We start from the raw sequence: 17,623 nt of genomic DNA, 5'->3' as shown, positions 1-17,623 counted from the left end.
ATATAAGCTGGCAAAGGGATAGAATTTGGACTTTGCATATATTTGCATATTTAATTTAAACCTTTGGAGCTTCCGGTGGGGTGTGTGTGTGTGTATGTGTGTGTGTGTGTGAGATAGAGAGAATGAGAATGAATCCGGGTCCTTCATGGGCAGTAGCAGTAACTATCAGGAGTTAGGGGCATTAGGTATCCCCCTCTTAAGCCCCTTGAGCTTCATTCCCACATGGAGGGGTTAGACTGATAAACCAGCTCCATGAAGCCCCCAGTCTTGCCTTTCAAACCACCCTAAACATTTCCTGGATGGGCAGTCCTGAGTTGACTTGGCTCAAATCTTGGCTTCAGGGAAAGTTTTGGATTTTTTTTTTTTAAGCCTGTCTAGCAAAACAAGACTAAAAAAATGAATGGTATCATCTATCTGCTGAGGGTAAAAATTACTTTATCCAATTAAATAGCATACCACTGGTTTCTTGGCATATGTTTACTCGACAAATGTAGCTTCACACATGTGAATCATCAATCTGTCAGGAATATTCAGTTATATGTCACTTCCTCCATGCACCTATAAGCATAATAAGACAGTCCATATGCTTTCACTTTTAGCTAGTCTAGGGTAGGAAATACGTGTAGTATCACAAGAGCACTTACCTCCTTGAAGCTGTCTTGGAACTGAGAGAGCAAGAAAAGGTTTTTAAAACTTTGTATTGGTTTCTTAACCCCTCAAGTTACCTGCATCGGGTCAGGTGTGTTGCTATATCCCTTTAAATCCGTGTTCTAGGACTTCTTAAAAAATTGCTAATCTTCCTTGGTTCTTCATGCCAGTGAAGTGAAAGAGTAAGAATTTCTTAAAAATATCAAAGCCCCCTGAATTTCACCCTAGAATGCATTTTCAGTATTCATTTGACTGTATGTGTGAGAATTTGATATTTCACATCAAATAAAATCAATGAAAACAGACTTCCTGTTTCACAGACCTTCTTCGTAGGAGTTTCCTTGGTTGCTCTCTGTCTGCAAATTGATAATGATCTCTGAAATTTTTGTAAATTTAGAGGCAAAGCCGAGTTTTCCTTCCTCGTTCTCAAATATTCCAGGGACGAGGGAAGAGAGAAAGTGCTAATTGAATCAGACATTTTCTAACTTTGGGAAAAACAGTGAACAGACAGAGGCAGGCACATGTCAACAAAGCTAGTAATTAACCTGAGTATTGTTAGGAGCTACTGGATCATTAACATGAAAGGCCCATCAGTAGAGAATCCAGGCTGCTGAATAATTGAGTTGTCAGTCCTCACAAAGAGATACAGAAAAATAATCTTAAACGTTTGATTCTAAACCATATCCTCAGATTAAGGATTGAGGTGCAACTAATCTGAGTTCTGTTTTAGCGGATGACCATGGATATAAATGGTGCATCTTGGCCATCTGGGTAGTTGTTGCCTTCAGTAAAGCTTAATAGGGAATAATAGTGAGTGCTGTGCCATTTTAACCAGAGGAGTGTGTGTGTGTGTGTGTGTGTGTGTGTGTGTGTGTGTCTGTCTGTCTGTCTGTATTATTATTAAATTTCAAACCTCCCTTACCTGAGTTTCAAACAAAATCAAAATTCCAGATCCCTTTTGGCCAAAAGTATGAGGAGAAAAGGGGTTGGGGGCGACAGGCCTTGAGGGAAGGAAGTGATCCATTGTACCCAAGTTAATATTCAGAATATCATAAATTACCTATCAGCCTGCAAGGCATGTGGAATGAAATTAAAGAGTCTATCCAGTTGAACTGGTTTGAAATAAGCTCATGGAAGACAAGGTGCTGTAGTTTTAAATTCTGGAGTCGTTTCCTTAAAGATAAGAAATGATCATAAATAAAACAATTGTCTTCAACATGGCTCAGCTCTCCCAGAATGAGGTTTTGACAAAGCTGTTTATTTTGGAGCAGGGAGAGATCAAAGAAGGAAGATTAACTGAGCCCTCTCTGGGCAGCCACTCAGTAACTTGAGGCGGATCACTGACACCCGGAGCTTTTGTTCCTGCCACTGCAGCTTCAGAAGAAAGAAACTAGGATTTCAATGTAGTTTGGCCTTCTGTGCTGTAGCACTTACGGAATGTGTAGGGTGGGACTTAAGTGCCCCGAATGTTCTATTTTCTGCTCTGAAGTGGTGGTAGAACTCTAAACCTAGTTAGCAAAGTTGCTTACAAATACAGAATCCTTAGTCACTTTGATCCCCCGGAGTGCAGTGACTTGGGGAATGGCAAGGGGGTGCAGAGTGGGATATGATGGCAATACAATTTAGTTTTCTAATGCACAAGGCAAGCGTACAGGCGCTGTTTTTCTCTCTGGCCTGGAATCTCAGCAGATTGTCTTGCTTTGCCCAACCGCTTGTCTGAGTTGGCGAGGAGTGCCATCTACTGACCTACTTATTCCTAGGTCTCTGAGCTCGGAGTTTCCCCTTGAGGTCTCATTTCCAACAACAATAGAGAAGGAAATTCTGAACGTAGGGGAGTGTTGGGTTTCCTTTACAGTGCGACACGTTAAAAACGATTGCCTTGCCCCAGCGATTAAGTAATTTCCTTGTGTTGCCCAAAGTATTGTATTTTAAGTGAGCGAGCCTGGTCAGATTGGTCATCTGGTTATCTTAATGTTAAAAATGAAGAAATAGAGGCTTTCTCAGGAACGACTCTATTGAAGCTCACTTCTTACCCATGCATTATTCTAAATTCAAAGGAAAATATACCCTTTTAGAAGTATTTGGTCTTCTCCAGAATGTCACGGTCCTATACCAACAGGTAAAATGTTTGTTGGTAGTGTAACATTTTATAGCTGAATGGAAATCTGGACATTATCTTGTTCATTTCCTATATTTCATCTCTCTTTTTTTTTTCTTTTTGAGATCCAAAAAATGTTAAATAATAGAGCTAAAACCTGAACTTAGTTTTCTGAGCCCAATTAGGGCTTTCTCCACAACAAACAAAGAGTGGGCTCATTTTAAAATCACTTTTGTGTTATGGAATATGATAGACTTTTGAATAGGATGGTGTGTGTATGAGTGAGTGTGTGAGTGTGAGACCAGAGAATGGACAAAGACAAGCAGTAGGAATATGAGACTTCTTAAATATATCTTTTATTTGGCATTTTCCTCCTTAATATTAGCTTCCGATTATAACTCAGTTGGTAATGAGGTTATCATGAAAAAGACAAATTACTCTGCTTTTTATGTTTATATACATTTGTAAACACTCATCAATAAATTCAGTGGATCTCAGCGATTTTAAACAAGGCTCATTTAAAAATATTTCCCTTATGATCCTCAATTTTGAGGACTCTAATAAACCAACTGTATTTATTAAATAATAATTTGTTTTTCCTTCTTCGTCATTAGAAACCTAGCTCCCCAATGGAAGCCTCTAAACAGTATGCAAACTACTATTCATACTCAAAGCTGTGATCAGTTCAGATGAAAGGACAGACCCTTGGTTTTTTTTATCATGGCTATAAACACAAAATTCTTGAACCATGGAAGATAGTCCTGCCTCTTTATTTCTTAAGTTGGAGGATCCCAAGTTGGGAGCAGTGTAGCTGATGGCCATCTTCATTTCCAAAGCTGCATCCATTTAGTGGGTATGAGTAATTTTTAGAATCTGAAAGTCAGGTACTAAAAAGGGTATTGGAGTATTTGCTCTATCATCCCTAGCATGCTGAGCACTGGTTGTCATGCTGAAACAGCAGAATAAATAAGAAAAAATTCTTGCCAGAGGGGACTATAATACAGTATAACTCAGCTGCTGTGCATATGTGTGAGAGTGTTGTCACAAAAAAGCAGCAGCCTTGGAAGCTTAGATCAATTTTCTTATCGTCAACTTCTTTTTTTTTTTTTTTTTTTTAAGTCTATTGCCCTGACTCAGCATTTCAGATAGAAGTTCTTTATTTTCCAAGAAAGAGTGAGATTAGAAGAGAAGAAAGAAAATGTATAGACGAGAAGTGCTGTTTGGAAACTGATATCATTGTATGACATTTTATGCATAAGTGCCTTTGTTTAGGGGGCCGGTTTGCTACGAAGTGCCTGAAATCAAATTTAACAGTGTTTTCTTTGATCCCTAGATTCTTGAAGTGAAAAGTCCAATAAAGCAAAGCAAATCAGATAAGCAAATAAAGAATGGTGAATGTGACAAGGTAGGTTTCCAGGGTGTTCCCGAGACTGCTGCATCATGGACTGGCTGCCCTCTCCTTGTGTTTCCTTTGACCATCCTTGATGGCTCCCCTTCCCTGTCTTCATCAGAGGTGCCCCACACCCCCAAATGGTGAACCTTCTTGGTGCTCTGTAGTTTGTTCTCCAAATCTCGCTTATGTCTTCAGTGTTACTCTGGGCCCTTAGGCTGCCTTTTGCCATGAAGCTCGCATTGCCAAGGGTTTCAGGCACATTGAGTTGCGACCTCAGAAAATCACATTAAAGGTAGAGGATTGAGGAATCTCAGCCATAAGTGAGCAGGGACGCCTGATCCTGGTGTAGTATGCCTTCCAAGTGTGCATCACGCACTGGAAATCTGACTTTAAGACCTGCTGCGGGTTAGTCTCCTGTTGTGGGCAGGGTCATAATATGCTTTGCAGAATCAGGGCAGGCCTGACCAAAGCTTCACAAACCTTGCCTTTGCCTTTATTGCAAACAGAGGCGCTAGGAAAACCCATACAGTTATGTTAACAAAGATTCCTGAGTCTGAGCATATGGGAAGAGAGGTGTGCTTCTGCCCCTGCAGAGGAGCTCCAGATGTTAATTTGGATAGTCATCTTGGTTTTTCAGAAGATATTCTCTTCTGTTACTTGCTGTTTACTGGCTGGCCGTGTTAGGTATAACCAGGAAAGCTTTATTTTTTATTTTTTATTTTTTTATTTTTTTTAAGAATTTGTCCTGAGATAATTGGTTGTGTATTTATACTTCCATGTTCAAATTTAGACTTTTATTCTCTTAGCTAAAAATCTTCTGAGATGAAAGAATTAAAAAAAAAAGTAAACTGTGCTAATATTTTTAGACTCACAATTTACCATTGAGTACCCCTTTTCCCTATAGATGAGGGTTACTGGGAGAGAGTGGGTCTGCTTCCTTGAATCTGTTGAGAGTAAGTGCCAAGAATTGCCCTTCATGAAACAGCTGGCTTTGTATCCATAACCACGAGAGACTAGATCTCCAGGAGCCTTGGGCACTGAGTCCACACAGCATAGGCAAGGGGCATAGGATGGAGTGCCTCCACCTGCTGCTTGTATGTTCCTGTTTATTTATTATGTTATTTTTGGATTGCTTCCTAACATGCTTCTTCTTTGGGGGGGATACTCTTCTCTTTCAGGCCTACCTAGATGAACTGGTAGAGCTTCACAGAAGGTTAATGACACTGAGAGAGAGACACATTCTGCAACAGGTGAGAAATGCTTTTTAGCACATCCCTTTGCAGAAGCCACGAGGCCTGCTTCATCCTAGGGTAGTGTCATAGCACCTGGAGGTCACACCAGCCCTACACTGGGCTTATGCCACCTGCAGAAGTATTTGGGTGGGTGTGGGGGTGGTTCTCATTGCTGAGGCTACCTGGAAGTCTGCTCTGGAGCTTGGCATGGATGAGCTCCTTCCCCTGGTGTTGCAGCAGAGGAAAACCGGGCATTTGTGGAGGTGACGGTGCTGGTGGGATGCCTGGATTCCTCTGCTGGCTCACACTGTCCTGTGAGCCGAGGGAGGGAAGAACGGGAATGCAAAAGCCTTTGGGGCCAAGCTTCCAGTTTCATGAGAAAACAGTGATAAGAATTTCAGTCAAGTGTTGTCAACATTTGTGATTCAATGGAGTAACCTTTTGCCAGTGCTCTTCTAAGAGAAAGAAATATTTTCCTCATTTCTCTTATCTTGTACAGCATACATCTATTATGAACTCAACTCCAAAATACTTGTGGAGTTGGGAAACTTCTATTAGTACAATTTGATGTTTTGCAAAGATAAGGGTGTTTTTTAATTTTGCTATAGTTATAGTACTATTCAGTTTGTCTGCCGAATTAATGGTGGCTCCTGAGAAATAACTTCCTTAACGACCAAAGAGAAGGTGGCGCTCTAAATTCCAGGGTGGGTTTGTAGATTAGTTCACTGTTTGAATTTTGTTTTATTACTACTTTCAAATGACTTAAAGTAGTATTTAATCTATCCCAGCTGTGTGTGGATTATTATTTTTTTAATGTTTAATGGCTGATGGTCACATTTATATTCTGTGTACATTTTTTGCTGAAAACTATAAATATGCGTTCTCAAATCTGCCAAGTTCCCTGATTTGTCGGATAGGGTTTTTCTTTTCTTTTTTTCTTTTTTTAAACCCTTTTAGAGTTTCAGATTTGAACCAAACATTACAGACCTATGATTTTTAACTGGGATGAGTTGCATTTCTTGCATTTCCATTTAAGTGAATATGAGTAGGGAACAGATTGGAGTGCTTCATCCTAAGAATTATTCTAGTCCTCTGCTAGTATCTTTCTTCAACATTCTTTTGTAGAAAAGAAAATTGTTCAGCTTGCCATTTACCAATTATGTGGGGCTAAATGACTGAATAGTGATGCTAAATCTATTAGCTGATATTCCCATCCTTTCCTATCTCTTTTTAAGCTCCAGCTCTGAACCACTGTGGAGCAATTGTCCAATAAAGCTATGAATGCATAAGCTGGGCCCAAATAGTCTCACAGGAGAGTGAAACAGATGTTTGGGCAGGGTTGAGACACCTTCACAAAGAAGGCCCAGTCAGTGAGTGCAGGAAGTAGGCCATTGGCAGGCTCTTACCTTGGGGTGTCATTGGCATTCCCAATTTCACATTGTCCTTTTAATTTGACCTTTGAAAGAACCGTGAGGGAAGGTGGCTTACTCAAGAAGTGGATTACTTTAGTATCCTAGAGGGAGAGAGTGATGGCTATGAATTTTTAGCCTGGCATCAAGGCGCTCCAGGACACACAGTGTTTCAGCCTAATTGCATTCCCAGGCCGGTTGAAAGCTCTCAGTCTTTGGCCTTTTGCCTTGCAATGCAGCTGAGGCTTGTGATTATGATACCATGATGCATGTCCTGTCACGGTTTACTGCTTAATTAATTCCTATTGTAAAACATAGCACTGTTGAGGACTAATGTTATTCTCCACTTCGAGAGCTGCTCATCTCGTGGAATGCATTCCGCAAAGTCGATGTATTCTTGCCATGCGGGCCTGAGCACCTGCGACAAGATTTCTGGTGAGGCCAGGAGCACATCCAAGGTCTTTTACTATTAAACACATCCTATCAAAAACTCTGCTCTGACAGTTTTATTGTCCTCACAAGAAGTGGTTAATATCTTTGTTTTACTCTGGGGACATGCAATACTGGCACCCAGCATCTAGCTTAATGGGCAGAAAGCACTAGATCAAGAGAGCCTGTGTTCTTAAGCCACTTTTCCTTAAGGTGTATTAAGGAAATACAATACAGGGGATGCAGTCAAACCCAGAGATCTGAGTACCCTGGACTGACTCATAATTTGATTTTTCTTCAAACTGTGCGTTCCACATTGATTTGGAAAGGGAGATGGAGCACTTCTAACCTCCCTAGCAGTTGAGCTCTGAGTCTGGGTTTGGCATCTTAGAATGAAGAAAAAGTTCTAAGGGAAACCAGGGCTTTCTTAGAAGACAGGTTCACAGTGTAGATAACAGCTGCTATACTTTTAAAATGCTCTTTGGGGAGATGGGAAATTAGTGGTATATTAGAGTATTCCTTCTAACATCATGGAGAACCCTCCCTGGGAAATGTTCTGCTGAAGATTACCTCCATCTTGGGAAATTGCCCTCATGTTACAGAATCCCTTATAGCTAGGATCCTGATGGCCTGCCTCTTCACCAAAGGTAGGGCATATGCGGTCCCACCCATAAACAGCAGCATATTCCCGTCCATACCCGAGGCGATTCTACAGGAAGACCTAGTATCTCCCAGACCTGAATCCACTGCTGGCAGCAGTGGTTAAAGCAAAGCTTGTTCATTGCTTCCCCTCAGTGAGAGGGCTGCTTTTGGGCAGAAAGAACCCTGATTTTTTTAAAATATAATTAGACTAAAAATAATGCATCTGTTTTTATGATTAAAAACTAGGGTTGGGGGAAAGAGCAACAGATTTAACAAGTAGACCTTACCCTGTTAAAAACAAAAACAACAGAACATGAGAGACTCCTAACTCTGGGAAACAAACAAGGGGTAGTGGAAAGGGAGGTGGGCGGGGGTTTGGGGTGACTGGGTGACGGGCACTGAGGGGGGCACTTGACGGGATGAGCAGTGGGTGATAGCCTATATGTTGGCAAATTGAACTCCAATTAAAAAAAAAAATGAAAAAACAAAAACAAAAAAACAGCCTGCATCGTACCCCCTAAAAGGCTAATGTGGCAGGAAATAATCCATCACAAATGTTTTCACCATGACCAGGATTGGAAGAATGAGTCAAGTAGTTGAGATACTCTTACTTCTCCACTAAGCATCCACGTCATGTGCTCTTACCTTCTTATCTACAATCACTCTGTCTTTCATCATTATTATTTTGGGGAGATATTCATTATTGCAGGATGATGCAGGGTGACACCAGCAAGGTAGAGCCACACCACATCAGCAGTACAAGGTGATTCCTGTAGTGAGGCAGAGAGGCATCCTTCAGGTACCAGTGGGATGTTTTTAGGCTTTGTGGCTTGTGTCATTGGAATAAGCATGTTAATGCTGTGCTTCTGATGTTCTAACTATCAGGATTCCTGGAAGGGAACCCACATTTATTTTTCTTTATGAAGTCTTTACTTAATTGAGGATGTGGGTACATGCTCTAATAATTCAGGTCATTAATGCCATTCCCTTTGGTAAATCGTCCCTAACGCCTTGACTGTGCCACTATGACCACTACTACCTTAAGGCCATCTCAGCATCTACTTGATGTATTCTTACAAGCTCTTACAGGCTCATTGAGTGAGATTGATCAGATCCCCTCCATTTCTTTGTGTGTTTGTGGCTGCAGGTGAGGGTGGGGTTGTTGCTTGTGGAAGAGGTAGGAAGGCCTGTCATCCAAGCACTGGAAATCTATGAGACAGTCCACAGCCTGTGAGATACCCAGTTTCCTAGCAGGCAAGTGGGTTTATTTGCTTTCAAATCAAGTGGCTTTTTCTAGAAGGTATTTTTATTGGTGCTTTCTTATTGGTAATTAGCAGCTATACTGAGTCACAGAAAGCTATCTTCCTAAAGGAGTGAGTTACCATTTCAAAGGGAAAATATAGGACTCTACTTTGCCCCTACATTGTGATGTCACTACTCTCCTTCATCTTCTATTCTCCCTTTACCCCTGCAACTTTTATTGTAATTATTTTTTTTTTAATTCAAGTAGGCCTTTTCTGAATTTTAGCTTCTGGCATTTTCCCTGCTTCATTTGTTTTAGTGCTAATGAAATGGCTAATAGTCAATGAGGGGAGGCGGAGAAAGCACTGGGTTTGATAGTTCATGTGTTGTACAGTTACCTCCCAGATCATTAAGGAGAAGTTATATTTGTATGTTGATCATAATCATGTTACCCTGATCTCTGTAGCAATTTAGTTTATAAAGAAGCTTTATTTATCCTCTTATTATCTTATTTGATCCTCTGCATAACCTATGTAAAGGTAGAACAGGTGGAGTTATCCCCATTTAGGAGATGAAAAAGAAACAGGGGCTCAGGTTATACTGTTTTGTACATTGCCATTCAGATAGTGAGCAGAGTCGGAAGTGATACAAGAGATTTGGGACTCCGTTCTGAATGCTTGGGCAACTTACCTATTGGCCAGTTAGTTGGAGAGAGAGGTCACACTCTGGAATAATTGTTTTTTGCCTTCATTGTATACATTCAAAGTCTATTTTTTTCTCTGTCCTGAAGATTACACATTTTCAATAGCCCTATAGTATTTTTATAGGTATACAGAATTGAATGAAATGCTCTACTATAGTATTTCAGTATCACAAAAATAGATAATTTACGCTGGAAAGTATGGTTAGTATGTATTTAGCATCAACTGAATTAAGTATTTGATTGCCTTGACAAGTTCGTGCCTGGACGTGGCTGTGTGTATCTCTGCATGTATGTGGATGTGTGTCTGTGACTTATCCAAAGCTCAAAGTTCAACAAGTTCTTATGTGAATGTAGTACTTTAACCATACCTGGGAACACCCTTTCTAGGATTCTCTTGATGCGTGATCTAGCGCTAGAACCCTGGGACCAGTGCTTTAAAGTAAGAAAGAGGTCAGTGAGGACATAGACTCCTTACTGTCCTGCTCTGCCAGCCTTCCCATCTTGCATTCATCCTCTCAAGGGGAAGATGGAAGCCTATCTTTATTCCAGACAGGAACAGGGGACAGAGGCCAGAAGACACATACTCATGGTCTATATTCTTTTCAAAAATTGTCCTGAAATCCCAGTGATTTTTGACAAATTTTAAGTAGCAGTATCTGCTGTATGTTGCTAGTGCATCTTGGGAGGCAAGTGTTTTAGCTGGGCTTGTGGTTACTTCCAGAAAAATCAAGCTTCTATTAGTATTAAAAAAAAAAAAAGGGACAAAAGTATAGTCAGTAGGCAGTTTGCTGTATCTGTCATGATTTCATAGTAAGAGTAACATGTTTTATTATGAAACCCATAGTTATATTTATAAAGAAGAGTTCCAGACATTGAGTAAGGCAGTAACAGCTCAGTCTGGAGCCATGCGATTAATTGGATTGGGGTTCAGCATGTCTTTTATGCTTCTGTGGAAGTCAAATATGCCAGGAATGGGGAGCACATTTTCTTTTGAGACCCACTGACCCATAGGGAATAGTTCACAAATTTACTATTTTTTAAAGAAAACTAATCCTAAGAAGAGAGGGTCAAAAGTTTCCTTTCTGCTATTTTCCACCTGTAATTAGGTCATCTAAAACTCCATTGAATAAATAGCCTAAATAATTAAAATTGTTCTCTTCTTTGAGGTTATTGAACTAAAGAAAATAAGAAGCAAGTGATAGGAGGGCGGTTACAGAGACAACTAAAAATAAGTAGAAAAGTTTGCCACTTTTCTCAGTGCAAATATTTTTTCTTTCATCCTGATGCTATTTTTTTCTCTCCCCCACAAAGCTTGCTAAAATTAACCCCCATCCCAGTTTACCCACAACATACTTACCTAAAGTCCATGCTACCTCAGCACAGTGTCCATTTCTGATAAAATTATTAGTAAAATAAGAATGGCAAGACACGTAACATGATACAAGATTTTCTCAAACCAGGAACCAACAACATTCTTAAAATTGGAACCTTAGATGTGTCTTCTTGAAAGCCAAGGCAAGATGAGTACCTCTGCCACAATTTTTATCTTATATCTGACAGTTGGAGCCCACACAGTAAGAAATGAAGGAAGACTATCCCACACGAAGAGACAAAGGTTTTTTCTTTTTTGTAGATAATACTTATTAACCTCAAATATCCAAGGGAATAAACTGAACATGACTGTAAGTAATAAATAGATGTTTTTATTCATTTTGTTGTGGTATAACAAAGTGTACAGCTAGGTGAATTTTAACAAAGTGAATGCATCTTTTATAACCAGCACCCAAATCAAGCAACAAAACACTTCCAGCCCCCTTCCAGTTACCACCCATGGTCTTCAGCGGGTAGGGTTATAGATGGTTTCTCTTCTTCCCTTTTTGGGCTTTGTACTTTGAGTTTTCAATAACATAATCAGAAAGAAAAATGATCATTATTTATATGTGTGTGTATACTTTATTTTATAAGGAGTCTTGTTATTTCTAGGATGGAATTTTCTTACATCTAGTAAGTATAGTCATTATCCATTGAGTCAGTAACTAATTTTTAAAAGAGTCTTGAAATTGTATCTTCCATAACCACCCTTATAGTAAAACATGACTTGAAAGGAGAAATCCATCTAAAGGATGTGAATGAAGAGAATAGGTAATCTGTTCTTGTTGAGAATTTCAAAAGGATAATATTCCTTTGGCTTACTAAATTGGCTAAGGGATAGTTCTGTGCCATCAATAGCATAAGACCCTCTATAAAAGAGGAGAATATTAGTCTATATAAAGGAGAATATTATTAGTCTCTTGGTTCCATATTTGATCCCCTCCACCTCTCTGTCTCTCTCTCTGCCTTGTGATATCCATCATTGCTTATTGCCCATTCTTTCTCTTCTTTACTCCCCTAGATCGTGAACCTTATAGAAGAAACTGGACACTTTCATATCACAAACACAACATTTGATTTTGACCTTTGCTCGCTGGACAAAACCACAGTCCGTAAACTACAGAGTTACCTGGAAACATCTGGAACATCCTGAGGATACAACAACTGGATGCATCAAAAACTGTTGTTTTTGGTTTTTTTTTTTTTTTTTTTTGGTTGTGATTGTTTTTTTTTTTTTGGTTTGTTTATATGGAAACACTCAGAATGATGCAACCAAAAGGGAAAAATAAAAATCAAACAACCTTCAGCTTTATTTTTCTTTAAAGCCAGTCATCATCTCTTGATAAAGGAGAGGTTAAGCAAACCAGCCTCAGCGGACCACTCTTCTCTCCAAGGAAATCACCGGGAAGAGTTAGCCTGGATAGCCTTGAAAACCAACAAATCAAACACAACACAAGAAAACTTAAAGAATGTGTATGGTATCATGTATCTTTCTCTGTGGTGGTTCATTCCACAGGACGAATGCATATTCAACACACTGCCTTATTACATAACTGATCTATTTATTATCGCATACAGATATTCTAAAGTTGTTGAGGGAATGACACCACAAGACATTATAAGTACTTGGTCCCACGGATGCTCTTTCAATGCAGCGCCCTTGCCATCCCAAGCCCAGTGACCTTACTCGTATACCGTGCCACTCTCCACTAACTTTTCCAAGTCCTTTTACTCGTTGCAGTCTGTATTTGCCACCTTTTGTTTTTCCAGTTCCAGGACACAAATATTATCAACTGGGGGGGGGACCAAATTGCCACCCTGATTTTTCTTCTTTGTGGTCTTTCTCCTGAAAGTTGGGGCCCAGCCCTTGGCTGTATCCATATAATGATCTTGGACCATGGTAGAAAAATGCACCAAATAGGATCATATGAATTGTTGTCTAGCCTTAGTCAATAAACCTGTAGGACTTTGAAACAAGTGTACCTGTAAACGTCCTGCATCCAGCATTGTTGAGCTGTCATCAACATCCTTGTGTCTGTTTTACTGTTCTAATATTAGGTAAATATGGAAGTAAAGGCATTCCACAGGATCATCATTTAAAAAAAAAAAAATTCTGGTTCTGTTTTCTAAAGAAATGTTGTAGAAATTCTTAATTTGGATCTATTTATTAGTAAGAGTTTCAGCTTTTTTCAGCTGCCAGTGTGTTATATCCATCTTTACCATAAAACCTGGAATAAGAGATTTTTGTTCACGTATGATCCTCTTAGACTCTTTTATATTTGGAAAATTAAAATCTTTCTTTGGGGGAAAATTCTTGGTTATTCTGCCATAAGAGATCATGTATTAATTTGTAGATTCAGTGGTTTGATCCTGTTTAGTCACTTGCTTATGTTTCCAGAAGGATTTCTTGTATTGATAAAAATGAAGATGGTTGGGGAGGGGGGCTATTTTTGTTCTTGATGTACCCTGTTTTAAAACTAGAAATCTGTCCTGTGGCATGCAAAAGAAAGCAAATTATTTTTAAAAGAAAAAAAAAAAAAAACCCAAAGTCCTTTTGGTGTCATTATTCCATCCTCTCCATAAATGGAGATGTGCCAAGTGAGAACAGCTCATCTTCCAAGTTTTTGCTAGGAACTCAACCGAAAAGAAGGGAAATGAAGAAATACTTCTGGATCCAAAGGTTCATTCACTGGATCAGCCTTAAGAAAGCTTCTATGTGTGCGAATAGACCAGTCTCTAGGCTCTCCCTTGTTTATTCCCATGCCAGATGCTGTCTTTTCATACAGAGATTAACTAGTGTCTGTACAGAAAATGGTCTTTCCAGACCCATTCTTTTGGGCAGTAATGTAAATGCAGATTGATAATGAAGTTATTTCTGCATTTTAAAAAGGGGATTTTTTTTTACATTGTTTCTTTCTATCCAAAGACACTATTTTTTCCTTTAAAAAATTATAATACAGCCATGCTCCTTGTAAATTACTTCTGAAGCGTCCTCCCCAAGGACAAGTGGACTTTTTCGGTAACATTACTATTCTTGATGGTTGGCATGAACAGTCCTTGAAGCATTTGTTGTGTGTTCCCTTCTCAATGTTTAACTCCAGAGAAACTGTTGGAGTCATTTTGGACATTAGGTGACTGATGTGTGTGGTTTTAGGCGTGGTTTTAGTTGTGTTTGGTTTTGTTTTTAACTTCGCAGATGAAAGGGGAGGGCAATGCTTACATGAATTGTTTGCAAAATTTAGAAATCTTTAAACATTTCTAACTGCTAATCCACATATTCTAATTAAGCCAGAAATGGATGTGGTTTAACTAAAATATCTGTGTAGTGTAACTAGAAATGTATATATGTAGTTGGGGCCATTTTTATTTTTGTAACTAAGTTGTGTGGCAAAATGATTTGACAGTGTGAAGGTTTTTCTTGTTCTTCTGACCACTTTTACCAGGAAACTAGGTAAAATATAAGCAACCAAACAAAAAAGGACAGTGAGAAGGGAAGCTATTGCAGTAATAAACTTTAGACCTCAAATTTAGGCAATAAAGCAGATGTCTTCAGAATATCGTCAAAATGGAAGTTTGTAAATTAATAACGAAACTCAAGAAAACTTACCCATCCACTAATCCTCATGGAGGCAACAAAATGAGTTTTCCACAAAATTTCAATAGAGTGAGAGTCACATTGATTTTTTGCACGTTGTATTCTCACTCTCATCGAATCTTTAAATGCAGAAATAATAAATCCCCTTTTCAATTTCAAATAGTTATACTCTCTTCAAGTACCATTCCCACTCAGTTCTGCTGTGTTTATAAACACTGTTGAAACCTGCTAGAAAATATATTTGGCACGTGTGCATCCTGACAGTGGCTTTGGTTTTTTTAAGCACAAAGGGGAAATGGCAGGGTTCAATTCCTTAGATAGATAGGTTTCAAATAAAATCATTGGGTGGGTGTGAATATGGTTTGAGCCAGCCAGAGTAGGAGAAACTTCCTTAAAATTTTCCTCCAGTACTTTGAGGGGGGAAAGATACATATAGAACTTCCCCCTCTTATAAATGGGCTTGCGTCTGGTTTGCAGCAGCATTATGTATGAGAGGGGATGCTTCCATGTGAGTTAGCATAGAGCAGTTATGTTAGCAACAAGACTGTCTACCTCTCCCTATACCTTTTTGTAGACAAATAAGTGTGTCCATATAGGTTTGCATATTGTGTGAAAGTAGGGAAAAGGATAAAAACCCAAGACCACAGTACAAAAACTCTAAAAGAAAAAATCCTGAGTGTTCTAAACGTTTTGAAATTGCTAAGCACATCTCTCTGATCCAAATAATTATTCACCCTCCTTTTGTGGAAAGAACCAATAAAATTGGTTTTCTTCCCCTAAAATATTCCTCCCACCAAAAAATGTTTCTGCTGTTACTTGTACAAACCAAGCTAACCTTTGAGAAACACAGTTTGGGCCTGCATAACATCCCACATACTGTTCGTTTCAAGTCCCACACATGTTAATAAGTTAACATATTTGTTTACAAGAGACTTTGCTCTTAAATGTTTTAACTCTACCCAGGTAACCAAGTTGGAGGTCCAGTGTTGGAAATGGTCAGCGTTCGTGTTTGGTGGCTTGTGTTCGATTTTTCTCACTTGGAAAGTGATCGGCTCTGGAGTAGTTTGCTATATGTGCATTGCGTCCCACCTTTAGCATTTTGTGTTCCAACGCTATGTACCGTACACAAGCACATGCTCATATTCTAATGTTGCTTCAGACTGTGGCTCTAAACTTGGGACTCTGATGTAGATACAACTCCAGCTGCAGTGAATGTTGAGGAGTCACTTCCCATGGTTTAGTTTAAGCTTGGGCTGGAAGTCTATATCTTTGACCCCTTTTGTGTTATATGATGCTTTTGATCATGTAGGCACTGCCATCCCTGGATATTCCTTGTAAAGATGCATTGAAGAAGTCAATTTAAAAGGAAGACAAAGCCACCGCTGTCTGTAAACTGTAAATATGTATTTTGGCACTTGTACTCCAGTATCTGCAAATAGAGTTATGATGGAAATGCTGACAGATCCTTCACGGTGGCCAGAGCTACTGTGCAGTGCAAAAATAAATTAAGCAAAAATGTATTCTTGAGATTAACAGTGCAAGGCCAATACGTTTTCTAAATCTGTCAGTATCTTTTTTAATGGAGTGTGTATGTGTAGTTATGTTGAAAGATACACTATGTATGTGTGTGTAGATGCTATTATGTGAACTACAAGGCATTCGTAAGATGTATTTCCCATCTCTAAAACCCATGTTGAAATATAAGTACAGATTGACAGAAATAGGTGTTTTACTTAAATTCATATCTAATCTGCTGTGGCTCCATTTTCTTTACAATGTATAGTCTTACTGATTGGTAAGAGTCCTTTGAGCAGAGTCTGGTTTTCGCTTTACATACAGGGGAAAATGAGCTCTTGGGCCTTTCTCAAGAAGTGATGCTGGTCCTGCAGAAGAATGAATGGAGAGATAAGAACCAGCAAGGGCACGGTCCAGCCCCCCATTCATCTTTGAGTCCCCAGGGTCTAGTACCATTTTCTGTATTCCTAAAAATAGTCATTTTTTTTTTAAGCTCTGCAGAGACAGGGTAAGAAATGATGGGGCACAGTCTTGGAATAAACCAGGTTGCTTGTACATGGCATTTTTCCTCTCTCCCCATATTTCTCTGGAAGGTTTGGTACATAAATTAAACAACGTGCTATCACTAGACAAAGTCCATCAAAGGCTCTGCATTTACTTGAGCAGCAAGAAGTGCTACCTTGATTAGACGGGAAGGAGAAGCTCTACTTCAAAGAGAATAGAATACTTTAAGTTTGGCAAATAACCCAGGAATTGGATATAATGCTCTAGTTCATAGTAAAGAGACTTACAGCAAATTTGAGAAAGTCACCTTATCTTCAGGCTGACAAGCCATTGAGATTACAGTGGGCTGCCTTGTATGCTATCAACTAGGAGCTGATTTTAGGTGTGGAAGCATCAGTCCCAGATGGGCTTGGCTGGCAGCTGAGCTTTCTAATGACCATGCTCAAATTGGACAAATCTCTTCCCTTGTTTGAACCTAGATAACCCATTTGTTTACTTTCAAATAATGGTCTTGCATTTTCTCCAGTGAGGAGGAAGTCAAGCTGGGCAGCTTGGGCGTGCTAAAGAAAGTCAAGATGCCATCTCCAAGTGCTCTCACAAGGTATACTGGGTGGGTTTGCCCATTTGCCCCAGTACATTTGTTCCACTAGCTCTCTCAGAATGGCGTTCCCACTTGGATGGGCAAAGGGTCCAAGAGAGAGATGGCGGTGCAACCAAGGCCTGACACCCAGACCTGTCTGCTTGGGAATCCAGGGACATAGTGTCCAAAATTAATGGACTTGTTTATTCTGATTAGCAGAGCAACTAAAGGGTATTTTATGGGTTTCCTTGCCCAGATACCA

The 17,623-nt window shown here is 39.5% G+C and overlaps 1 protein-coding gene across 3 annotated transcripts in view; it reads left to right on the top strand.

Annotated features, from left to right (window-relative positions):
* Window positions 1-16,483, top strand: part of MLLT3 (MLLT3 super elongation complex subunit) — a 279,551-nt gene extending 263,068 nt beyond the window's left edge. For 2 of the 3 annotated variants that reach the window (XM_025432120.3, XM_025432121.3), the window contains exons 9-11: window positions 4,080-4,151; window positions 5,318-5,389; window positions 12,189-16,483. In XM_025432120.3, coding sequence (XP_025287905.3) covers window positions 4,080-4,151; window positions 5,318-5,389; window positions 12,189-12,320 — 276 coding nt within the window. In that variant the 3' untranslated portion in view covers window positions 12,321-16,483. Of the gene's footprint in view, window positions 1-4,079; window positions 4,152-5,317; window positions 5,390-11,256; window positions 12,165-12,188 lie in introns of those variants that run through there. The other variant, XM_025432122.3, reaches the window with a different exon arrangement.
* The last annotated feature ends 1,140 nt before the right edge of the window (window positions 16,484-17,623 follow it).

Source organism: Canis lupus, chromosome 11, assembly GCF_003254725.2.
Source record: "Canis lupus dingo isolate Sandy chromosome 11, ASM325472v2, whole genome shotgun sequence".
Lineage (NCBI taxonomy): Eukaryota > Metazoa > Chordata > Mammalia > Carnivora > Canidae > Canis > Canis lupus.
Note: the sequence above shows the minus strand (reverse complement) of the source record. Positions and strands in the feature narration are given on the sequence as shown.